General features: G+C 43.0%; 1 protein-coding gene and 1 pseudogene across 2 annotated transcripts in view; one reads left to right on the forward strand and one right to left on the reverse strand.

Annotated features, from left to right (window-relative positions):
- Nucleotides 1-25,439, forward strand: part of Prpf8 (pre-mRNA processing factor 8) — a 33,135-nt gene that overhangs the window by 201 nt on the left and 7,495 nt on the right. For both annotated transcript variants that reach the window (XM_047544595.1, XM_047544596.1), the window contains exons 2-31: nucleotides 63-173; nucleotides 641-809; nucleotides 1,988-2,152; nucleotides 2,242-2,460; nucleotides 2,579-2,791; nucleotides 3,001-3,126; nucleotides 3,210-3,315; nucleotides 4,701-4,891; nucleotides 5,024-5,143; nucleotides 5,234-5,423; nucleotides 5,543-5,662; nucleotides 5,771-5,905; nucleotides 6,239-6,368; nucleotides 6,689-6,885; nucleotides 7,008-7,214; nucleotides 7,340-7,503; nucleotides 7,654-7,780; nucleotides 7,900-8,092; nucleotides 8,369-8,556; nucleotides 8,670-8,908; nucleotides 9,089-9,235; nucleotides 9,405-9,615; nucleotides 9,855-9,971; nucleotides 22,947-23,194; nucleotides 23,310-23,489; nucleotides 23,705-23,840; nucleotides 23,948-24,117; nucleotides 24,504-24,633; nucleotides 24,755-24,901; nucleotides 25,067-25,227. In XM_047544595.1, the coding sequence (XP_047400551.1) occupies nucleotides 74-173; nucleotides 641-809; nucleotides 1,988-2,152; nucleotides 2,242-2,460; nucleotides 2,579-2,791; nucleotides 3,001-3,126; nucleotides 3,210-3,315; nucleotides 4,701-4,891; nucleotides 5,024-5,143; nucleotides 5,234-5,423; nucleotides 5,543-5,662; nucleotides 5,771-5,905; nucleotides 6,239-6,368; nucleotides 6,689-6,885; nucleotides 7,008-7,214; nucleotides 7,340-7,503; nucleotides 7,654-7,780; nucleotides 7,900-8,092; nucleotides 8,369-8,556; nucleotides 8,670-8,908; nucleotides 9,089-9,235; nucleotides 9,405-9,615; nucleotides 9,855-9,971; nucleotides 22,947-23,194; nucleotides 23,310-23,489; nucleotides 23,705-23,840; nucleotides 23,948-24,117; nucleotides 24,504-24,633; nucleotides 24,755-24,901; nucleotides 25,067-25,227 (4,946 nt within the window). In that variant the 5' untranslated portion in view covers nucleotides 63-73. The remainder of the gene's footprint in view (nucleotides 1-62; nucleotides 174-640; nucleotides 810-1,987; nucleotides 2,153-2,241; nucleotides 2,461-2,578; nucleotides 2,792-3,000; nucleotides 3,127-3,209; nucleotides 3,316-4,700; nucleotides 4,892-5,023; nucleotides 5,144-5,233; nucleotides 5,424-5,542; nucleotides 5,663-5,770; nucleotides 5,906-6,238; nucleotides 6,369-6,688; nucleotides 6,886-7,007; nucleotides 7,215-7,339; nucleotides 7,504-7,653; nucleotides 7,781-7,899; nucleotides 8,093-8,368; nucleotides 8,557-8,669; nucleotides 8,909-9,088; nucleotides 9,236-9,404; nucleotides 9,616-9,854; nucleotides 9,972-22,946; nucleotides 23,195-23,309; nucleotides 23,490-23,704; nucleotides 23,841-23,947; nucleotides 24,118-24,503; nucleotides 24,634-24,754; nucleotides 24,902-25,066; nucleotides 25,228-25,439) is intronic.
- Nucleotides 17,290-18,556, reverse strand: LOC124981228 (protein-tyrosine sulfotransferase 2-like; annotated as a pseudogene).

The following is a 25,439-nucleotide window of genomic DNA, read 5'->3' on the forward strand; positions in this document are numbered from 1 at the left end:
CGGCTGTGCTTTTTGTGGGCTCCGGCCTTACTCGTTAATTTTTGTTTCCTACCGCTCCCCAGATTCTCCGGGTATGGCCGGAGTATTTCCTTACCGAGGGCCGGGCAACCCGGTGCCCGGCCCTCTAGCCCCGCTGCCAGACTACATGTCAGAGGAGAAGCTGCAGGAGAAAGGTGAGGAATGAGTGGGAACGGCGCGCGGGGCCCGGGGACCGGGCGGGTATGTGCGCTCGCGCCAGCTGATTCGAAACTATCTTAAAAATAAGAGCATGTCATCAGGTGTCAGCTCCTTGTTAGTCCCGTTTAATTTCATACAATTAAGTTTTTTTTTTTTTTTTTTTTTTTTTAAGAGTCATTTGCAGGTGTCGATCCAATGGGGAATATAATTGCGTTGGAGACAACTCCCCTGTATGGTTTCAATTGCAATGACAGAGATGGATAATAAAAACTCTAAACATCTAACGAATATGTCAAGTAGTGATAAATGCTATGAGAGGAAAAATAAAACGGGATAATATAGCAAGATAATTAACAGGGAGTGCTGCTCCCTTACATGGCCTGACCAGAGCTTACCCTAGGGCAAGAGGGAGGGATAATTAGACTAAGGGGGTACCGTCCTTTAAACTGAGATGCTTTTGTAGCCCGAAAGTGGCAGCAGTTGCAGGCCAAGCGTTATGCAGAAAAACGGAAGTTTGGGTTCGTGGATGCTCAAAAGGAAGATATGCCCCCAGAACATGTCAGGAAGATCATTCGAGACCATGGAGACATGACCAACAGAAAGTTCCGCCATGACAAAAGAGTCTATTTGGGGTAAGCAACATCCTGAAATAATTTCATCTGGAGTTTGGCCTCTTTCCCTTCTCTCTGTCCCACAGAGACTTCCATAGATACTCTTTCCTTTTAGGACAGGACCATTCTTTGACATCTTCATGATTACAAGAGAAAGAAAACCACTGGGATTCTGATAATTTCCAGATCTTCCAGTTGCAATTTATTGCTGATTTCTGTTCTGAATCTGGAATTGACACTTTAGTTTGTCCTGTTGATGCTATTGTAAAATGCCCCTACTCTTAAGTAGGTGAAGCCCAGTGTGTGACACTATGCAGTCTGACTGCCTGGAACTTCTTAGTGACCAGAATTCTGAGGTTTAGAGGATTTAACTCCCAAGATCTTTGCACTATTGTTTTTCTGTGCCTCTAAGCTTGAGTGGGTTCAAGAACGAACTGTTAAACAAATCCCTGTTCCATTTGGAGACAGGTGTTAACCACTTAATGAACTAGTCTAAACCAGCCATGGAAGTTTTGTTTATTTAAAGAAATTTTTTTTCAGTGCTGGAAATGGACCTCTACCACTAAGCTACATTTCCAGCCCCTGGGTCATGTTTGTAATCCCAGTTACTCAGGAGGCCAAGGCAGGAGAATCACAGGGTTAAGACCAGTCTCAGCAACTTAGTGAGGCCCTATCTCAAAATAAAAAATACAGATGACTGGGGATGTAGCTTAGTGTGCTATATCCCCAGTACTGCAAAAATAAATAATTTTTTAAAAAAGAATTTTCCTGGGGATAAGGCATTGAGTGGATAGTAATTATGTCTTTTCTGGAGGGTACAGTCTAGTGGTTTGATAAGACATGAGACAAATAGTTACTGTAAAATGTGGTAAATATTTTTTATGGAAAGTGCAGAGAAATAGAATGTGAAATATCCTAAAAACTGTCTTCAGAGGGAAAGCAGTTGATTTCAGGGGACCAATCTCAGTATTACAGTACTGTGAAGTTTAAGAGGAAGATTGGCACAAGGCAAAATTGGAGATTGGTAGTCAGGGCTCCCAGTCATTGAGGGCCTGTGTGCTAAGTTGTGGAGTTTGGACTATATAAGGCAAGATTTTCTGTGGAATGTGATATTGTGATAACATGTTTCTTCTTGACATGGGATAAGTAGCAGAACACCTTGTCATTCCTGATAGTCTTTTCTCTTTTTAATGTGACAGTGCCCTAAAGTACATGCCCCATGCAGTCCTCAAGCTCCTGGAGAACATGCCTATGCCTTGGGAACAGATTCGGGATGTGCCTGTGCTGTACCATATCACTGGAGCCATTTCCTTCGTCAATGAAATTCCTTGGGTCATTGAGCCAGTCTATATCTCCCAGTGGGGGTGAGAAGGGCTAAATATGGTGTGTGGTATGGGAGTGGTGGTTGGGGCACAGTGGATGGAAACTGTTGTATGATATTCTTGTTTTCTAGGTCAATGTGGATCATGATGCGTCGAGAAAAAAGAGATAGGAGGCATTTTAAGAGGATGCGCTTCCCTCCTTTTGATGATGAGGAGCCACCTTTGGACTATGCTGACAACATTTTAGATGTTGAACCCCTAGAAGCCATTCAGCTAGAACTAGACCCAGAGGAGGATGCACCTGTGCTGGACTGGTTTTATGATCACCAGCCCTTAAGAGACAGTAGAAAGTAAGTAGTGGGCAGACTCCTATGAGAGTTCTGGAAACACAGGTGTCCTTGAACAAGTGGTATGGTTTGACTAGCTACCTACATGTGGTAGACTCCTTTTTTTTCCGCCCCCCAACAGGTATGTTAATGGCTCCACTTACCAGCGCTGGCAGTTCACACTACCTATGATGTCCACTCTTTACCGCCTGGCCAATCAGCTCCTAACAGATTTGGTGGATGACAATTACTTCTATCTTTTTGATCTGAAGGCCTTCTTTACCTCTAAGGCACTTAATATGGCTATCCCTGGAGGTCCCAAATTTGAACCTCTTGTTCGAGACATCAACCTACAGTAAGTTGGAGAGAGGTTTTAGGCAACTCGGACAGAATGAAGTCTAATCTTGATTTTTGTGTGTGTGTTAATTTTGATCAAACCCAGGGCCTTGTACTTGCTAGTCAAGTGCTCTGTTTCTGAGCCACATTCTCTGTCCCTAAACTTAATTCTTGAGATTCTGGTGTAACTTCTAAACTAGTCTGCTTATCCTTGATTTTGTACCCTAGGGATGAAGACTGGAATGAATTCAATGATATTAATAAGATCATTATCCGACAGCCTATTCGCACTGAATACAAGATTGCTTTTCCTTACCTGTACAACAACCTTCCACATCATGTCCACCTCACCTGGTATGAGAACTGAAGTATAGCAGTGGGAAAGGGAAAGGCTGATATTTATGTAGGTCTAAGGCTGACTCTTCCTTTCATTTTAGGTATCATACTCCTAATGTTGTATTCATCAAAACTGAGGATCCTGATTTGCCAGCTTTCTACTTTGATCCTTTGATCAACCCAATCTCTCATAGGCATTCTGTCAAGGTGAGGAGGGACACTTTTTTGTTGAATTTTTTGAGATGCTAGATATTGAACCCAGGACCTTGCTCATGCTGGGCAAGTGCTCTGCTGCTGAGCTATACCCTGAGCCTTTAGCCCCAGCTATAGAGAGGAGACACTTGACCTCATCTCTTACCAGAGAGTTTATGAGCTTAGCCAAAGTGTTGTTAGATAAAAATGCAATTAAGCATGATTTACATCCTGTTAATTGTTCCCCTTCAAACTATAGGTTAATTTGAGAGTCTGCCTTTTGCTCAGAACAGGTTGCTAGTTGCTAGGGCTGGGGATGTAGCTCAGTTGGTGGACTGGGGTTCAATCGCCAGCACCACCCAAAAAAAAAAAAACACAGGTTGCTATAATCTTGGTTTGTGATTATCTATTTGGACTTATTGTTACTCCTCTTGGGTTCTCTTTATAGTCTTTTCTGGTCTGTGTTATTGGGTTCTTTATATTTTTAGATCTTTATTGAGATATTATACAAGTCTGCCACTTAAAGTATATAATTCTGTGATTTTTAGTTTATTTTCGGAGTTGTGCAGCTATTATTACAGGCAATTTAAGAATATTTTCATCACACCAAAATGAAGCTCTTAGCAGTCAATCTCCATTTCCCCCCAATTTTCCTTGCCCTAGGCACCTACTGATCTATCTTCTATCATGATTTAGAAGTTTGTCTCTTCTGGACATTTCATATATTAATTCATAGGTCATGTGGTCTTATGACTGACTTCTTATACTTAGCATAATGTTTTCAGTGTTCAACTGTGTTTCATTGTGTGTATGTGTGGTGGTATTGTCAATTGAACCCAGGGTCTAGTGCATGCTTGGCAAGGGATCTGCCACTGAGCTACACTCCCAACCACCATGGTGGATTTTTTTTTTTTTTTTTTTTTTTTGGTGGTTCTGAGGATTGAAACCCTGGCCTCCAGGGGTCCCCCCAATTGTGTGTGTTTTTTTTTTTTTTTTTTTTTTTTAATAACTTTTTAGTTGTTGGCATGCCTTTATTTTATTCTTTTACTTATATGTGGTACTGAGAATCCAACCCAGTGCTTCACGTATGCTAGGCAAGTCTTCTACCACTCAGCCCCAGCCCCAGCCCCATTGTGTTGTTAACATGAGCAGATCTTCCCCATTAGAGCTTGGCCAGAAAGTGTTTACTATACTAATAGGATTCTCTTCAGTGGTGTTTGTTGGTAAGCCAGTTGGGGTATGAGGAGAGATGCTTTCCTGGCTTGTTCTCTGCTCCTTTGGCCTCCTTTGCCCTAGCCCTTAGGGCTTCTCGTTAGGTACCTCAGTTCCTATGGCAGGTGTAGCACTCAAGTCTGTGCTCTGTTCAGTGCGAACTTAGCCCTTGGGGTTTCTTTTTTCAGAGCCAGGAACCATTGCCAGATGACGATGAAGAATTTGAGCTCCCAGAGTTTGTGGAGCCCTTCCTGAAGGACACACCCCTCTATACAGATAACACAGCCAATGGCATTGCCCTCCTTTGGGCCCCACGGCCCTTTAATCTCCGCTCTGGCCGCACCCGCCGGGCCCTGGACATACCCCTTGTCAAGAACTGGTAAGACTTCTTCTACCTAGGGGTTAGTAGTGGATGTATAGTTGAATAGACTTCATCTGGGCAGGCATGCAGCCTTTTTTTAGAGTGACTGGAAGGAGAGATTGATAAAGCTCTGTGGGTTTGTTTCCCCAGGTATCGGGAGCATTGTCCTGCTGGGCAGCCTGTCAAAGTGAGAGTCTCTTACCAGAAACTGCTTAAGTACTATGTGCTGAATGCCCTGAAGCATCGGCCCCCTAAGGCCCAAAAGAAGAGGTAAGGTATTCAAGGGCCCCTGCTCAAACTTTTGTCCCAAAGAAAATAACCAGTGCCTAATGCTTACTGTCTTCCTTATTGCTGCCCTAGGTATCTATTCCGCTCCTTCAAAGCTACCAAATTCTTCCAGTCCACAAAGCTAGACTGGGTAGAAGTGGGGCTTCAGGTTTGCCGCCAGGGCTACAACATGCTCAACCTTCTCATTCATCGTAAAAACCTCAACTACCTGCACCTGGACTATAACTTCAACCTCAAACCTGTCAAGACACTTACCACTAAGGTCTCACATTGGATCTTAGGGTTCTCCTGGGCTTAAGGATATATAACTAGTTTTGTTTTGGCATGTGTCCAGTTGGGACTTTTGCTTATTAATGTTCTTTCTGTTCTTGGCATCTTTAGGAAAGAAAGAAATCTCGTTTTGGGAATGCTTTCCATTTGTGTCGGGAAGTACTGCGTTTAACTAAGCTGGTTGTGGACAGTCATGTGCAGTATCGGTTGGGCAATGTGGATGCCTTCCAGGTGAGGCTAGGAATCCCTGACCCTTCCCAGATGGGGAGACTGGGCGAAGCCTTTGCTGACCATGTAACTGGCTCAGGTTCTGAGTGTGATGGGGCAATTTTATTGCAGCTGGCAGATGGATTGCAGTATATATTTGCCCATGTGGGGCAACTGACAGGCATGTATCGATACAAATACAAGCTGATGCGACAGATCCGCATGTGCAAGGACCTGAAACATCTCATCTATTACCGTTTCAACACGGTGAGACCCTGTCCTCACTGATTACTTTCTTACATCTTTTTTCATTTTTATATCTAGTCAGGGCTATTTCCAGGGATTTATTTGAAGAGAGAATGTGTCATTAATGCTCTCACTTTGTGAGTCTCAACACTTCCTCTAAAACTTACTTTTAAGTGTGAATAGGGAATCTCAGTCACTGATTTCTGCCTCAGAGTTTTTCATTAACTCCCATTTTAGATGTTGAGATTCCAGAGTGTTTTCTTTTTAATTTCCACTGCCCCACTTTATCACAGTTTTCTGTTGTTATCTAATTGAAATACTAATTTGTGTTCCTGACTTCTGTTTGGGATATAGGGCCCTGTAGGGAAGGGCCCTGGCTGTGGCTTCTGGGCTGCTGGCTGGCGGGTCTGGCTGTTTTTTATGCGTGGCATTACTCCTTTGCTGGAACGATGGCTGGGCAATCTCCTGGCCCGGCAGTTTGAAGGTGAGTGGTCTTTGTCCAGCATTTCCCATTATTGCTTCAAAGGTAGATGGTGTGTACTTCTTATCTGTCTCCTGCCCTTGTAGAGAACCCCTTCATGCTAGTTTGCTTCTAAGACCCATTCTCAAATGAATCTGCACCGTAGTATGCTGTTTATTGGGTTTCTCTATGGAACTTTAAGACTATCATGTATTTGTAAGAGTGTAAATGTCTCAGATGCATAGTTGTGAATATCTGAAGTAACTTGTCTTTTTGCATGTGCTGGGCATATGGATGCTCTAATGCTTAAACCATTTTTATCACTTTGATCATTCCACTTGTAGGCCGACACTCAAAGGGGGTGGCGAAGACAGTAACGAAGCAGCGAGTGGAGTCACATTTTGACCTTGAACTTCGGGCAGCTGTGATGCATGACATTCTGGACATGATGCCTGAGGGGATCAAACAGAATAAGGCCCGGACAATCCTGCAGCACCTCAGTGAAGCCTGGCGTTGCTGGAAGGCCAACATTCCCTGGAAAGTAGGTTTCTTTCCAAGAAGGCATAGACATCCATCTTCCTGGGGTTAGAATTAACACTCCCAGACACCATTAGGAGGTGTCTGACTTCTATCACATTCTCACAGTACCTTTTATACTTTCAGGTTCCAGGACTGCCGACACCCATAGAAAATATGATCCTTCGATATGTGAAAGCCAAGGCTGACTGGTGGACCAACACTGCCCACTACAACCGGGAACGGATCCGCCGTGGGGCCACTGTAGACAAGACTGTTTGCAAAAAGAACTTGGGCCGCCTTACCCGGTTGTACCTGAAGGCAGAACAGGAGCGGCAGCACAATTACCTGAAGGTTGGGCATAGACAGACTGGATTGGGTGTTGGGATGGGCAGGGGGGTGCAATGTAGAATTGGGACCTTGTTTTGTTCTGGACTTGGACTATATAGTATGGGGCTAATCTTATGTCCACCTTGCAGGATGGGCCTTATATCACAGCAGAGGAAGCAGTGGCAGTGTATACCACCACTGTGCATTGGTTGGAAAGCCGTAGATTCTCGCCCATCCCATTCCCCCCGCTCTCTTACAAGCATGACACCAAGTTGCTCATTTTGGCCTTGGAGCGACTCAAGGAAGCTTATAGGTGAGGAATGAGGTAGCTGGGCTCCTGCTGGGAAGGTAACTGGGAAGGAATGGCATCATTGTTAGAGTCCAAACAAAGGGTTAGCCTCGGTGCGTTCTGCGTTTGGCATTGTCTTGGTTTTCTCATTCACCTGTCCTGTTACTTTGTCAGTGTGAAGTCTCGATTAAACCAGTCTCAGAGGGAAGAGTTAGGTCTGATTGAGCAAGCCTATGACAACCCCCATGAGGCATTGTCTCGCATCAAACGTCACCTCCTCACACAGAGAGCCTTTAAGGAAGTGAGTAACATGTCCCACAGATTTTCTTTGGGGCTGTCCTATTCTTCTTGGTACTCCAAAGTGGCAGGTTTCCTCGGGTAATTGCTGAATTGATATGTACTAGCTCCCTTGTCCCACAGGTGGGCATTGAATTCATGGATCTTTATAGTCACCTGGTGCCAGTGTATGATGTGGAACCACTGGAGAAGATAACTGATGCCTACTTGGACCAGTACCTGTGGTATGAAGCAGACAAGCGTCGCCTTTTCCCACCCTGGATCAAACCTGCTGACACAGAACCACCTCCGCTACTTGTTTACAAGTGGTGCCAAGGTATAACTTCAGAGTTGCTTTCAGGGAAGGTGGGCAGTGTTTGCGTTGTATATAAAAATTCTCATTCAGGCAGTGTGATTGGCATATTCTTTTGATGTATTCTAACAAGGCAATAATGATGTTAATCTGAGCAAAGTTGATCCTTGTAGTGATCCAGGTGAATGAATGGAGTGGTAATGAGACAGTGTTATGGAATGTATCTGTAGCTCTGCTGTGGGCACTAGTCCTGAAAGGGAACTTCTAACCCGCTGGGGATATGTTTTACTTATTCTTCAGGCATCAATAACCTGCAGGATGTGTGGGAAACCAGTGAGGGTGAGTGCAACGTCATGCTGGAATCACGTTTTGAAAAGATGTATGAAAAGATTGATTTGACCCTGCTTAATAGGCTGCTGAGACTCATTGTGGACCACAACATTGCTGACTACATGACAGCCAAGAACAATGTCGTCATCAACTATAAGGTTTGTGTTGGGGAAGGGGTGATCTGGCTCACTGAGTTAGGATTTGCTGAAGGGAGAAAAAGAATTTGTACCCTGGAGAAACCTAGGATATAGTTATGGGTTGTTCTTTCTAGGACATGAACCATACAAATTCATATGGGATCATCAGAGGTCTGCAGTTCGCCTCCTTCATTGTGCAGTACTATGGCTTGGTGATGGATTTGCTGGTACTGGGATTGCACAGGGCCAGTGAGATGGCTGGACCCCCTCAGATGCCAAATGACTTTCTCAGCTTCCAGGATATAGCCACTGAGGCTGCTCATCCCATCCGACTCTTCTGTAGATACATTGATCGAATTCATATTTTCTTCAGGTGAGGGGCTTACTTGATTCTTTTTCCTATAGGTCTCTGAAAGCAGCAGTTGATTCACTGCTGGGTTGGGTCTTTCAAGTGGATGAAGTCTGGGGTGGGGTGGGATATTCCCATCTATGGAACTGGAGGTCTCATAGGACCCCAGGGTATTGGTCCTCAACAATATACCTTGTCTGGTAGGTTCACAGCAGATGAGGCTCGGGACCTGATCCAGCGTTACCTAACAGAGCACCCTGACCCCAACAATGAAAACATCGTTGGTTATAATAACAAGAAGTGCTGGCCCCGAGATGCCCGCATGCGCCTCATGAAGCATGATGTCAACTTGTGAGTCTAAGTTAGGGTTTGTGGGAGCTGGGACCCAGAGAGGCTTAGAACTTTTAGGAGGTTGTGTCCTGGGTGGGAGGAATTAATCCCTGTAGAGATGTTATCAGCCTGGCTTTTCAGGGCAAGTTTTTTCCAGAAGACTGAGTGCCTGTATGTTCTTTGGGGGCAGGGGTCGAGCAGTTTTTTGGGACATCAAGAACCGTCTGCCACGATCGGTGACTACAGTTCAGTGGGAGAACAGCTTTGTGTCTGTGTACAGTAAAGACAACCCTAACCTGCTATTCAACATGTGTGGCTTTGAGTGCCGCATCCTGCCTAAATGCCGCACCAGCTACGAGGAGTTCACCCACAAGGATGGAGTCTGGAACCTGCAGAATGAGGTATAGCCTGGGAATAGGTCTCTGAATAATCTCACCCTTGTACCTCTGGGACAAATGGTGGTGAGGAACACAGGCATACTTTTTCCCAGTAGCTGGGATTGCAGGTGTACCACCATGTCCACCTCGATAACATGTCTTTTCGTTATCAGTCTATTGAGTCTTGGCTTAGCTGTGGTCAAAGTTGGTCCTTGCCCTTATGATAATTCCAGAGGCAAGTTAACCTTGACATTGTGGTTTAGGTTACTAAGGAACGGACAGCTCAGTGTTTCCTGCGTGTGGATGATGAGTCAATGCAGCGATTCCACAACCGTGTACGTCAAATTCTGATGGCTTCTGGCTCTACCACCTTCACCAAGGTATATAAAGCTCTGAGCCCCAGCTTCCCTCACATCCCTCTGCTTATTTCACATCCCTTTCAGTTCTCTCCCTGGTTGCACATCTATTTAACTTTGCTAAGAATACCAGTTGCCGTACTGTGTGGGATAGTAGCTTGGAGTGTCAGATCAATTCACATTTATTTTCTGAGAATTTCCTGTAGAAATTCAACAGTTTACATCTGTGGAATTGTGATCATTTTAAATTAAGGGAAAAGTAGACGTTGAAGTTGAACAACAAAAGCACGTCTTGCATTTTCCCAGAGGCTTATTTAAGTTATATAGTGCATTTTAACGAGTAGTGTAGACTGCCAGTTAAAAAGAAGTTCTTGTTAGGTATCTATTTATTTTCCCTTCAGTTGCTTCCAGAGGACCAACTGAAGGCAATGAGAATTAAGAAAGAATAATCTGAGGATTTGTTGACTGTGTATACTTAGGTATTTGCAGGGCTTATAAATTCATCTCCAGGCCTGGGGGTATTGCACAGTGATAGAGCACTTGCCTAGCATTCATGAGGCCTGGGCTTAATCTCTGGTACTGCAAATAAAAAAAAGTCACCTCTCCCTGGTTTCCCTAGAATAACTCTTAGCTGTAATATTTTCCTTTCATTCTGACCTTTTTCTCTATTTAAATATGCAGTATATGCAGAATGCTTTATATGTTTTATTTTCTAGAATGCTTTACATATATTTTAGTAAGGATTCTATTAAGAATGCAGTTCCCCAAATCTCTCACCACACATTTTTTGGAGTGTAGTACAAGGAAAAAATTTGTCCTTTTAGGTTGGTCTTTCCCCAGAACGAGGGAAACTTAAGGCCAGACAACAGGAATAATGTAGCTTGTATTTGTTGGTTACTACTGTGTTCTAGGTATTGTGTATACACTAGGTGCTACCTTCTGAGCTCACTGTCTAGTTGGAGAGGCAGACACATGGTCAGAGAACCATAATAGGATATGGCATTTATAGAGGTACTATTTGGGAATCTGTGAACACTATAGATGTAATGATTTAGAGGTAAGGCTTCTGAAAGAAGATGGGGCAGACGAAGGAGGGCATTCACCTTTAGCCAGAGGTGTGGAGATATGGTAGCTAGCATGGTATGTGTGGGCCCATAAAGAGATGGAGTTGGGAATGTTAAGGAGATGAGACTGGAAAAATGGGCAAGAGCTGTGTATCATGGAAGGCATTACCAACCTATTCAGAATCCTGTTGGGCCTGGAGCTATTGCTCTGGTAGAGTGCTTGCCTAGCTTATGCAGAGCCCTGGGTTTGATCCCCAGCACCACAAGAAGACAAAAGAAGGAAATTCTATTTGACTTTGTCAGGTTTTTGGGGTGGGTGGTTTATTCTTGCCATGCAGAGGATAGAATTAGAAGGATAGCGGGCATGGTGGCACACACCTGTAATCCCAGCAACTTGGGAGACTGAAGCAGGAGGATCACAAGTTTGAATCCAGCCTTAGCAAGAGCTCTGTCTAAAAAAAAAAGAGGTGGGGGGCTTGGTTGTGACTCAGTGGTTAAGCCCCCTGTGTTCAATCCCCAGTGTAGAGAAAAAATAAAAGGATGTAGGATGTAGGATGGAAGATCAGGTTTGGTGATTACTATGGAAGTCCAGGTTAAAAATGAAAACAGATAAAGGAGGGTGGAACAGATTTGATAAGGAGTTAGCAGATAAAATCAGCAGAACCTTGTTTGAGTGGGATGCTAGGGGAAAGGAAGAAGTAAAAGATTACATTTAGTTTCTGGCATGGGCGAGTAGTTGATTATCTTCCCACTGTTAACTGGAAGAAAATAGGAAGAGCAGGGTATCTTCTACCCCTAGCCCTCTTCTGAAACTGAGTCTCACTGTATTGCCTGGCCTGGTCTTGAACTCCTAGGCTCCAGTGGTCCTCCTGCCTCTGCCTCTGTAATAGCTGGGTCTATGTAGGCAAGCACCACTACACCCAGCTTGTTTTTTGTTGTGGGTTTTATGTATGTATGTACGTATGTATGTATTTTGGTGGGTGGGATTGAACTCAAAGCCTTACGTATGCTAGGCAAGTAGTACTTCATCATTGAGCTACATCCCTAGGCCCAAAGAGCAGGTTTAAGAGGGAACATAAATGAAATTAGTTTAGGATATAAAAAGATTGACGTTCATGAGAACATCCATGAGGTGTCTAGCAGGCATTTATTTGTGTTATATTTCTTCATTTCCAAGACACACATATATATGGATGCATCATATATGTGTATGACAAAAACAGATATACCCCCTTCTTCTTTTTTTTTTTTTTTTTTTTTTGCAGTGCTGGGGATCGAACCCAGGGTCTTGTGTTTGCAAGGCAAGCACTCTACTGACTGAGCTATCTCCCCAGCCCCTCCCCCTTCCTCTTAGTAGTGTCTCTTAAATTGATGGTCTCTTAGATTTGATTAAAAACATTGAGTTTGAGGCTCTAGTGAGAGAAACAAAATAAGAGCAGTCAGGGTGAACTTAGAGGGCATTCCTATAGGATGTCCAAGTAATTTAGGTGTCCGTTGGCATAAAAATTGAAAGCTCAAGAGTGAGCAAAATCACCAGGAAGAGGGTATAGTAAGAATAAAGGGAAAATTTGGAACCAGGGAACACCAAAACCATTGTGGCCAAAACTGGAGGGAGAGTGCCAGGACATATGAGCCAAGGCTGTGAGGAATGAGTGTCCAGAACTGGAGTAGGTACTTAACAGTGTCGGTTGCCTAAGAGCATCAGGTTAGATAAGGACTGAAAAGCATCCATTGGATTTGCCAGTTAGGACGTCATTGGTGACCTTAGAACTGTTTCAGAAATAGTGGGGATGAAAGCCAGATGGCAGTGGGTGAGGCTTTGTGGGAAGTGAGTAGAGATAAGGATGGTCTGTTTGCCAGAGCTGAAGTTAAGAACATTAGGTGCCACCTAGAGGGAGCTGTAAGTCAAGGCAGGTGTTTTTGAATGGGAGTGACTTGATTGTTTAAACTAAGAAGGAGCTAGTAGCAGTTACAAGTACAGCACAGAAGTGTGATAATTGATGGAGCAGAGTTGTAGAGGTGTTGAGCAGGGATCAAGTTAAGGGCAAATAGAGGAAAATATCCTCTGAACTTAATAGGAAAGTGGTCTGGATAGATGTGAATACAGATGAAGTTATAACAGCATTTTGAATTTGTCAGCTTATATGTGCTGGAGTGAAGGGCTTAAATTATGCACATTGGACTTTAGAACTGTGGTGGGATGCGATAATGATTGTTGAAGAAACAGATTGGCAGGTGTGCAGAGGATCCAGATGGGCTTCTAGAAAATGAAGGCAGCTGTAAGTGGGTGTTCACTTTTCCCAGAAGCACTCAACTACTCAGTGGTGGGATAGAGAAGGCATGTAACTTTTAGTGGTGGCTTAGGAATGAGGTTTGTCAGAAGACTGTCATAAAGTGGTAATGGATTAGATAAAAAGGAAATCAAGGGTGCTGGGCCCCCTTGGGATCCTAGATGATGGGAGAGAGGAGACAAGGAGGAAACCAGAAGAGGCCAGTGGCCTTGGGGGAAAAGAATGTAGAAATCAGCCAGGAATAGTGGTACACACCAGTAATCCTAGTCACCTGGCAGGTTGGGGTAGGAGGATCACCAGTTTGAGGCAAGCCTCAGCAACTTGAGAGAAACCCTATCTCAAAATAAAATAAGGGTTTGGGGGAATGTACCTCAGTGGTAGAGCACCTTTAGGTTCAGCTCCCAGTGACACACACACACACACCACAATTAAACAATGAAATGGTTAAAAGTTTACTTATTGTTAATGTGATTATACATTCCAGAGTAAATCTAAACTGTTGTGACTGTGTATGCACTCTATAATTTACTGCTAGTCTTACACAGTACTTACAGCTTGAGGGAAAGGTATAAATAAAGTTAGAGTTAAATAATCTTCATACTGTGCATTTTTTTTCATTACTCTTAACTATCATTTTTGGTCACTTAAGTCTTTTTTGTTTGATATTGGCAGAAAGTTAAAATCTTTGGATGCTTAGGAAACATAGATTGCTTTGTGCTCCCTCAAATAGTACATTGCATCACTGTTCACTTCAGCAACAGATTGTGGGGCAGGGTGATGAAGGTAGGAGTAGAAGTGTGTAGAATGTGTAATGTATATGGAGAAACATCCAATGCTGTTGGAGAAGAGGGAAGCATGGATAAATTCAGTTTGGATTATCTTTTTTTTTTTTTTTTTTCCTTCCAAGCAGTGGTGCTGGGAATTGAACCCAAGGCCTTGTGTTTGCTAGACAAACACTCTACCACTGAGCTATATCCCCAGACCACCTTTTTATTTTTTATTTTGAGACAGGGTCTCACTAAGTTGCTGAGGATGGCCTCATTGAACTTGCGGTCCTTATGCCTTAGCTTCGCTAGTCATTGTGCCTAACTGCATTCCTTGAGTTTTCTTTATATAGTGTTATCAGTAATTGGACCCAGGGGTGTTTAACCACTGAGCCACCTCCCCAACCCCCCTTTTTTGGTATTTTATTTACAAATAGGGTCTCACTGAGTTGCTGAGGCTGGCTTTGAACTCACTATCCTCTTGCCTCAGCCTCCCAGGCTGCTGGGATTACAGGCATGTGCCATTGTGCCTGGCCCCTCAAGTTTTCATATACTGTGTTTTTAGTTCATTCAGTTAAAAAATATTCTCTAATTTCCCATGTGCGTTTTTATTTCACCTATAGGTTATTTAGAAGTATACTGTTTGATATTCACATATTTGGGGATTTCTCTTACTAGTTTCTAATTTTATTCCATTATGATAATGGAATATATTATTCTGAATGTTCTTAGTTTTTTGTTTGTTTTAATGGATTAAGACTTGTTTTATGTTCTAGCATATGTGGTCTATCTTGTTGACTATCCAGTTGATCAGTTGATTGATTAGTGTGTGTGGGTGTGTGTGTATGTATATTTATTTTTTCCTTGATCTATTTCTATCAGTTACTGAGAAAGGAGTATTGATTTTTTGTTTTGTTTTGTTTTTGAAATGGGGTCTTGCTCTGTTGCCCAGGCTGATCTGGAACTCCTGGGCTCAAGTGGTCTCCTGCATCAGACGCCAGAGTAGTTGGGATTTACTGGTGTGCCACTGCACCTGACTTTGTATGAGGAATGTTGGATATTCTCCAGCTATAGTTATGAATTAATTTCCCTTTTCAAGTTCATCTGCCTCCCTCCCCACGCCAGCATTGATGATCAAGCCCAGGGCCTCTCTCATGCTAGACAAGTGTCAAGTGTTTTAACACTGGGCTATATCCCCAGCCCATCACACAGCCCCTTTTTGATAGTCTTTACCTTACAAATGGTTTGAATATAAATATAAAGTTAATATAATGTTCACTAAATCATTTGTCTTGCCCCCACCCCACCCCCTGCCATTGGTACTGGGGATTGAACCCAGGAGTACCCTACTACTGAGTTTTATCCCCAACCCTTTTTACTCATTTTTGAGACAGATTCTCTGAGTTGCCCAGGCTGGCCCTGAACTTGAAATCCTCCAGCCTTAGTTTGCCTAGCTGCTGAGATTATAGACCTGTACTACCATGCCCAGCTTGCTGGTGTTCTCCTCTCTCTCTCTCTCTCTCTATATATATATATATATATATCTCTGTCTGTCTCTCTCTCTCTCTCTCTCTCTCTCTCTCTCTCTCTCTCTCTCTCTCTTTTTTCCTTGTACTGGGGATTGAACCCAGGGACTCTTACTGAGTAAAATCCCCAGCCTTTTTGTGTTTGTTCTGAGGCAGGTTCTCACTAAGTTGCTTAGGCCTTGCTAAATTGCTGAGACTGGCCTTCAACTTGTGATCCTCCTGCCTCAGCCTCCCAAGTTGCTGGGATTACAGATTTGCACCACCATGCCCAGCTCTTTCTTTTTACTTTATTTTTTTGTAGTGGCGATTGAAACCTAGGGGGCTTAACCATTGAGCCACATCCTACCCCTTTTTTAAATTTTGAGACAGGGACTTGCTGAGTTGCTTAGGGCCTTGCTAAGTTGCTAAGGCTGGCTTTGAGTTTAAGATCCTCCTGCCCCACCCTCCTTAGTCACTGGGATTACAGGTGTGCACCACCCTTCCTGGACTCATTTTAAAATTTTTATTCTACCTCCTTCTTTTCTCTTTTCCTGCCTTCTTTTGGATTGTTATTTTTATTTTATTTTTTGTGGTACTAGGATTGAACCCTGGGCTTTGAACATGTGAGGTGAGGGCTGTACATTTACCCAATAAGTGAAGAGTGGAGATAACCTATTCCTACTCTTTGTAGCATTTTTGTCCTGTGTTTTAATTGTACATGTACTATAAATGCTATACTATTTTGTTAGTATTTTTGCTTTAAAAAGCCATTTGTTCTTGAAATTACAAATTGGAAAAAAAAATTTGCTTGTTTTGTTTTATGGTACTGGGGATTGAACCCAGAGGTGCTTTACCACTGAGCTACATCCCCAGTCTTTTTTTTTTTTTTTTTTTTTTTTTTTTTAAGACAGTGTCTCACAAAGTTGCTTAGGACCTTACATTTCTCCTGCCTTAGTCTCCCAAATTGCTGGGATTATATGTGTGTGCCCTGCAAGAAAAAATGTTTTCACATTTTACCCACCTACTTAATATTTTTGATTTCTCCATTACTTTGTCTAAATCCAAATTTTTATCTAGTATTTTATTTCTCTTAAAAGAATTTCTGTTAGGATTTCTTTTATTAGAAATCTACTGGCAATGAAGGTATTCTACTTTTGTTTACCTGAAAGACTCTGTTTTGCATTCATTTCTTTTTTTTGAGACTCTGTTCACTTTACTCAAATAATTCTTTTTCTGTTAAATGGAGAGTGGGGAGAAATCAAAGAGAGCCTCATATATTAAATTCTTAAATAGATTCTTTGAATTCAAAGTAAGGGTCAAAAGGAAGAGGCACAGGTTATGGACCTTGTCCCAACAAACACAGCCACCAAGGCTGTCTTACAAATGACAGAAGACCCAGCATATCCATTTCTTAAAAAAAAAAGGGGGGGGGGGGCGGGGGAGGAAATATAAAATACCTAGGTTCCAAAAGCCAGACCACATCCACACTCTTGGCTTTGCAGTGTCCAGAGAGAGTGTCAAGGTACTAGGTCAAATGATTCCGTTTTTGCACACACATGCAAATACATTCCTTATTAGCAGTCCTTTTTTTTTTTCAATACTGAGCAGTCCTTTTTTTGATGATTAATAGCTAGCAGTATGCTTGTATTAGAGGTCTGATTTTCACTCCAGTGTGGCTTCTTTTTTTGGCAACGAAGCCGTTTGCAGAGATTTGGAAATCATGAGTTTTCTAAATGAGAAAAGGTGCTGTTCTGGTTCACCTGAAAACATCCTTTCAGATTGACTGGTGTTTTATTGTCCCCTTTCAAGATCCACTGTGTTGTTGATGACAGTAGGGTCTGGATTGCAGTAGTTGGGTGGGTTGGCATACGGGTCATAGCCCAGTCGAGTCAGCATAGGGGCAATTCAGGCCATGTCTCCCACCACGTCTCCAGGGATGTGGATGGTCCACTTGGAGAGTGCTTACAGGTTTACAGGCTTGAAGACCTGGTCTGTGGACCTATTGATCTTGGACAGGGAGATGCCACCTGGCTTGCTAATGAGGTCTTTATGGTACAGCACTGTATAGCTCCAGGTGATACCCAAGAAAACAGGATGAGCTTGAGGGAGCTACCGGGATGCAGCATGAGCTGCTTATAGTACACAGACAGGCACTTGTCCTTGCCCACCTCTGTGCACTGGGAGTATATCACTTCGATGACCTTGTTCCACTTGGTGAAGCAGTCCCAGTAATTGCTGGGTGACCTTGCATGTGATCATGGAGTGCACAGACTCCCTGCCATCAGCAGGAACTTGGAGTTGGACAATAGGTGCAACAGGTAGACCAAAGCTTGAGTGTGAAGGGGCCCTTGTTGCACAATACTTATGCTGGCTCACCAGCCTTGGTGATCACCTCCAGGATGAAGGCCTTCATGGAAGCGTCTAGCACCTACTTTGTCACTCCAGCCTCATCCAGCTGCAGCTTCTCCTGTCCGGATGTGGATCAGGACTGGTGCATGGCCAGCACGCTAGGGATGCTGTGGGTCTCCTCTCCACAGAGCACCTTAGGGTGTGCATCCAGCATGGCACATATCATGCCTGGTGCCACCAGCAGAGCACACTGCCACGAAAATGAGTGACATGGCCTTGCCGTAGTGTTGCTCCACATGGTCAGTGCCCACCATCCCCAGGTTCTCCTACTTCTGCCTCTTGGCCCGCTAGGGGCTGCACTGGCCCACCAGCACTCAAGGCACTCCAGTGCCTGCTGACCCAGCTGGACCCCCAGCATCAAAGCAAGCACATAGCCTTCCACCAGTAATGCCCTGTGCCCTGGCAGGGATGCGGGCAGGGCAGGCCCAGCCTGTGGGGCTGCTTTAGTGACAGGTCAGCTGGTGGCCCTCTGGGCTCACATCTCCCCTGGGTGCTCTCATCATTTAGGGTCCAGCCCTCATGCCTGCTCACCAATGCTACCTGCTGGCACAGCCTATGCCAAGTGGGGTGCCACATCAGCACGATTCCCACTTTAGCCACCCTGCTGGGAAGGCCCTGCTTCATTTCTATTAATATAAACCAATTATTTTCCTCCGTAGTTTCCAGTGGAATTAATCCCATCAGCAGTTTATTATGGTCCTGGGGGATCAAACCTCAGGATTTTGTACGTGCTGGGCAAGTGCTTTTTCACTAAGCTACATTCTAGTCACTATCTGTGTGTGAGTTTTCTTTTCTTTTTTGTGTTTGTTTGTTTTTGTACTGGGAATTGAACTCAGAGGTGCTTAACCACTGAGCCATATCCCCAGACCTTTTTATGTTCACAGAGTTGCTTAGGGCCTCACTAAGTTGCTGAGGCTGGCTGTGACCTTGCAATCCTCCTGCCTCAGCCTCTTGAGCTGCTAGGATTACAGGCTTGTGCCACCGAGCCCAGCTCATCTGTGTATTTTTGATTTTCAGATGTTGTAATTTTCCTTTAGATCCATTTGGGTCTTTTTAACATCTCTTCCTTGCCTCATTATATTTTTTTTTCTATACATACTCAAAACATAACTATAAGCAGAAAGAGCGAAGAAGGGTGTATGGCAATACCAGATCTTCAACTCTACTACAAAGCAATAGTAACAAAAACGGTATGGTATTGGTACCAAAATAGACAGGTAGATCAATGGTACAGAATAGAGGACACGGACACAAACCCAAATAAATACAATTTTCTCATATTAGACAAAGGGACCAAAAATATGCAATGGAGAAACGATAGCCTCTTCAACAAATGGTGCTGGGAAAACTGGAAATCCATATGCAACAGAATGAAATTAAACCCCTATCTCTCACCCTGCACAAAACTCAACTCAGAATGGATCAAGGACCTCGGAATCAGACCAGAGACCCTTCATCTTATAGAAGAAAAAGTAGGTCCACATGTCGGCTTAGGATCAGACTTCCTTAACAGGACTCCCATAGCACAAGAAATAAAAGGAAGAATCAACAACTGGGATAGATTCAAACTAAAAAGCTTGCTCTCAGCAAAGGAAACTTATCAGTAATGTGGAGAGAGAGCCTACAGAGTGGGAGAAAATCTTTGCCACTCATACTTCAGATAGAGCACTAATTTCCAGAATATATAAAGAACTCAAAAAACTCTGCACCAAGAATACAAATAATCCAATCAACAAATGGGCTAAGGAAATGAACAGACACTTCACAGAAGATCTACAAGCAATCAACAGATATATGAAAAAATGTTCAACATCTCTAGTAATAAGAGAAATGCAAATCAAAACTACCCTAAGATTCCATCTCACCGCAATTAGAATGGCGATTACCAAGAACACAAGCAACAGTAGGTGTTGGCGAGGATGTGGGGAAAGAGGTACACTCATACATTGCTGGTGGGGTTGCAAATTAGTGCAGCCACTCTGGAAAGCAGTATGGAGATTCTTCAGAAAGCTTGGAATGGACCCACCATTTGACCCAGCTATCCCACTCCTTGGCCTATCAAAAGACTTAATATCAGCATACTACAGAGATACAGCCACATCAGTGTTCATAGCTGCTCAATTCACCATAGCCAGATTGTGGAACCAACCTAGATGTCCTTCAATTGATGAATGGATAAAGAAACTGTGGTGTATATATACAATGGAATATTACTCCGCCATAAAGAATGATAAAATTATGGCATTTGCAGGCAAATGGATGAAATTGGAGAATATCATGCTAAGTGAGATAAGCCAATCTCAAAAAACCAAAGGACAAATGATCTCGCTGATAAGTGGATGATGACACATAATGGGGGGTGGGAGGGGTTAGGTTTAGGTTTAGGGTTAGGGAGTGTGGCAAGAATGGAGGAAGGAAGGACTGTATAGAGGGAAAAGGGGGGGGGGAGGGAAAAAATAACAGAATGAAACGAACAACATTACCCTATGTAAATTTATGATTACACAAATGGTATGCCTTTACTTCATGTACAGAGAAATAACATGTATCCCATTTGTTTACAATAAAAAAATATTTAAAAAAATAATAATAATAATAGGAAAGCCAGAAACTAGACAATATTGCTTCCTGAACAGAATCCTGGGGCCTTAGAATCCTTGTGGAAATAACAGTAGTCAGAGATCCTAATAAAAGTGAAGTTTTTTTCCAGGAAAAAAAAAAAAAAACATAACTATAAGATAGTCAATAGATGTTTTGAGGTCTTTGTGTACTAATCCATCGCCTTTGTTCTTTCTGTTAATTATTTTCCTTCTGTTTACAAGTAATTTAGATGCATTGTAATTTTTTATTGCATGGTAGAAATTGTGAATTTTATATTGTTGATTGCTGGATTTTGCTGTGTTCCTTTAAAGAATGTTGTACTTGATTTGGCATACAGTTAAATAACCTGTGCATTAATTTAAGCCTTTAAAAGCTTGCTTTTAAGCCTTGTTGTGGCAGATCCAAAGCATCCTTTGTTCTGGGGCCAGTTTGGTGCCTTTGTGGGACTACCCAAGTCTCACGTATTACAAAGGTACCGCGTCTGGTGGGAACACAAACTAATCTTAGCCTTGTTTGAGCTACAGGACTTGCTCAGCCTACTTCTTTCCAGGGGTTCTTTCTCTGCCATCAAGGAGTTGTACTGTATACAAATTGGTATTCAGCCAGAAACCTGATGGGATCCCTTCCCAGATGTGCATGGTTTAATACTTCTCCCTTACAAATTCTAGCTGCCTTGTCCTCTAGAACCCTAGTCTTTTTCTTAATTCAGTGCGACTTTAGGTTCTTTTCATTATCCTTTCATATCTGTGCTGCATCTTGTAAACTGCAGCTAAGCACTTAGCTGGGGCAATAATGTCAGTTCATCTGTTTCCCTTTCCCTTTTTTTGTTTTGTTTTGTTTTGGGGATTGAACCCAGGGGCACTTAGCCACATTCCCTGCCTTTTTTTATTTTTTATTTTGAGACATGGTCTCGCTGAGTTGCCAAAGTTGACTTTGTATTTGGGAACTTGCAATCCTCCTGCCTTAGCTTCCTAAGCCTCATGAGGGATTATAGGCCTGCACCACTGTGCCTAGCTATTTCTAGTTGTTTACAGTGGTGGGAGCAATTTCTGTTGGCCCCATTCGTTTTTAATAGTTTGTATTGGTTACACACACACACACACACACACACACACACACACACACACTCACTCTCTCTCTCTCTCTCTCTCTCTCTCTCTCTCTCTCACTCTCACTCTCTCACTCTGCTGCCTTTGCTTTCACTGGGATTTACTTGTATTTGGTCTTTTATGTTTTTCAGCACTGGAGATTTAAACCCAGGGTCACATGCATGCAGTGCTCTACCACTGAACTACATCCCTTTTTTGTTTTTTTATTTTGAGACAGGGTCTTGCAAAATTGCCCAGGCTGATCTTGAATTTGAAATCCCTTGCTTTAGCCTCTGTTGTTGCTGGGATTACAGGAATGCTCCACTACACCCAGTTTATTTGGTCTTATTTTCAGTCTTCATATTGCCTCAATTCATTTTTTTATTGAAATGTAGTTCACATGCTATGAATTCACACAATTATAAATCACACAATTCAATATGTTCATTAATTATGCAGCCATTACCACTACTTCATAACATTTTTATCACCCCAGAAAAGAAATTCCCATTCTCATCAGGAGCCCCTCATCCCCCTGGACTCTGTAATCCCTGGCACTTTTCTTGCCTTTCTAGTTTTTGTTTGTTTGTTTTGTTTTGTGTTTTGTTGCATTGCTGGGGATCTCACCTGAGACCTCTTACATGCTGGGCAGATACTCTACCACTGAGTTCTACACCCAGCTCCTGTTCCCCTACTTCTGCCAACTACTTTGCCTATTCAGAATAGCCTTTTTTGTCTTTTTTCATTTAGTATAATGTTCCATATTATATCAGTATTTTAGTCCTTTTTATGAATTAGTAGTCTTCCATTATATGGATATACCATGTTTTATTTATCCATTTGTAAGTTGATATACATTTGAAACTTTTTTCCACTATTTGGCTATTATGAATAATGTGGCTATGAACACTATTACAGGTTTTCATGTGGACGTAATGTTTTCATTTCTCTCGAGTGTATACCTGGGACTGAAAATGTTTAATCAATCTTTTGATAAACTGCCAGTTTTCCAAAGTGTACCATTATATATTCCTACTAGCAGTATGAGGGTGCCTTTTTCTCTATATCCTTGCTAATACTTGTCATCTCTGTTTTGACTATATCCATCCTAGTGGGTGAGGGGTGGTGTCATTATGGTTTTGATATCTGTTTCCCTAATGATTAATGATTAATGATGTTTAACTCTTTTTTTGAGTACTAGGGATGTAACTAACTGGATCTAATCCATATTCATCACCATTGTTCATCTGGAATTTGCTGTTTCCCACTAACTTTAGATTGTGAATAAGTGGAATACAGCTCTTATTGGCCTAATGACATACTTTCGGGAGGCTGTGGTGAACACCCAGGAACTCCTAGACTTGCTGGTAAAATGTGAGAACAAGATCCAGACACGTATTAAGATTGGACTCAACTCCAAGATGCCAAGTCGGTTCCCTCCTGTTGTGTTCTACACCCCTAAGGAGTTGGGAGGACTCGGCATGCTCTCAATGGGCCATGTGCTCATCCCCCAGTCTGATCTCAGGTAGGGTTTGGTTAAGTCTTTGGTGCTAGACTCTGTTATGTATGCCCAGAGGGAAAGGGGTGTTTCTTTACTTTTGTGCTTTACTTTTATCTCTAATCATGGTTGCCTAAAACAGGTGGTCCAAGCAGACAGATGTAGGTATCACACACTTTCGTTCAGGGATGAGCCATGAAGAAGACCAACTGATTCCCAACTTATACCGCTACATACAGCCATGGGAGAGTGAGTTCATTGATTCTCAGCGTGTGTGGGCTGAATATGCACTCAAGAGACAAGAGGCCATTGCTCAGAACAGGTGGGCATCCAGGGTGGTATACTAGTCCTGGGGTGGGGTCCAGAGGAGGGGGTGAACTTTGAGTCTTATGTGGAGGTCATAGGCAAAGCATGCTGTTTTTGCAGAGATAAGAAAGCAGGTTCTACTCCTGACTCTATTTACCCTTGGTCAGGAAAGAAATTATTAGTTCTTCACTTGAGAAGACATTTTGAATTTAATCTTACTTTTTTGGATAGACGGCTGACATTAGAAGATCTAGAAGACTCTTGGGATCGTGGCATTCCTCGAATCAATACTCTCTTCCAGAAGGATCGGCACACATTAGCTTATGATAAGGGCTGGCGTGTCCGAACTGACTTTAAGCAGTACCAGGTATGCGGAGTGGGTAATAGATTTTCTGTGGATCTGGCGAACCCATGGGCATCCCAGAACCTGGGGCAAACATTCAGAAGTTTGAACATACCTGCTCTTCCATCTAGGTTTTGAAGCAAAACCCTTTCTGGTGGACACACCAGCGACATGATGGGAAGCTCTGGAACCTAAACAACTACCGTACAGACATGATTCAGGCCCTGGGTGGTGTGGAAGGCATTCTGGAACACACACTCTTCAAGGGCACTTACTTCCCTACCTGGGAAGGTCTTTTCTGGTAAGGATCCCCCCCCCATATGTCTGTCTGTCTGTCTGTCTCTCTCTCTCTCTCTCTATGTATTATGGGGGCACTCGTGCATGCTAGGCAATCTCTCTACCACTGAGCTACATCCCCAGCCCTTTTAAAAATTTTTATTTTGAGACAAGGTGTCGCTAAGTTGCCTAAACGGGTCTTGGACTTAGGATCCTCCTGCTTCAATCTCCTTAGTAGCTGGGATTATAGGTTTATGTCAGTGTGGTTGGTTTTCTCTCCTCACAGGATAACATAAGTCCCCCTGTGTGTTTTTGTTATCTATTGTAATGTTTCTTAGACAGCCACCTTTAGAAGATCAGCAGTGCTCTGGGAGATGGTAGGACATCACCTCTCTTGGTTCTTCTCTGCAGGGAGAAGGCTAGTGGCTTTGAGGAATCTATGAAGTGGAAGAAGCTAACTAATGCTCAGCGATCGGGATTGAACCAGATTCCCAATCGTAGATTCACCCTCTGGTGGTCCCCAACCATCAATCGGGCCAATGTAAGTATGACTGTTAGAACTGAGAGATGAAAACTAAAAACAAGTGTTTCCACTGCCTTAATTATGTCCTGAGAACCAGAGTCCCTTGATTTCTAATGTCATATTCTCTCTTTCCTGGCAGGTATATGTGGGCTTTCAGGTGCAGCTGGACCTGACAGGTATCTTCATGCATGGCAAGATCCCCACACTGAAGATCTCTCTCATCCAGATTTTCAGAGCTCACTTGTGGCAGAAGATCCATGAGAGCATTGTCATGGATTTGTGTCAGGTGGGCCAGCATTGAGGGGTTAGGATGCCACAAAAAGAATCAGTTCAGCTTATGTTTTTTCTCATGGGAAATCCACCCTGAAACTCTAATTAATGTAAATTCTACAAACTTTGATTTTAAGTGGATTTCTCCAATAAGTTATAACCTTTCCACCTTCATCCTCAGGTATTTGACCAGGAACTGGATGCACTGGAAATAGAGACAGTGCAAAAGGAGACAATCCATCCCCGAAAGTCCTATAAGATGAACTCTTCCTGTGCAGATATATTGCTCTTTGCTTCCTATAAGTGGAATGTCTCCCGACCCTCATTGCTGGCAGACTCCAAGTAAGTGTTTTATGAAACAACTGTAGGGATCCAATAACCTTAGTGTTACTGTCTTTTGGGAGACTGGTCTGTGCCTGACTTTCTTTCAAACTTGGAGTTAGTGCTGTCCTTGGAGCCCATTGATAACCTCAGACAAATCTGTTGACTCTCTGGGGGTCTTGCTGATCTGGAAGTCAGTGGGTGTGGTTTTGGTATTTAGGTGAGATGTAGTG

The sequence above is a fragment of the Sciurus carolinensis genome, chromosome 3, assembly GCF_902686445.1.
Source record: "Sciurus carolinensis chromosome 3, mSciCar1.2, whole genome shotgun sequence".
Taxonomy (NCBI): Eukaryota; Metazoa; Chordata; class Mammalia; order Rodentia; family Sciuridae; genus Sciurus; species Sciurus carolinensis.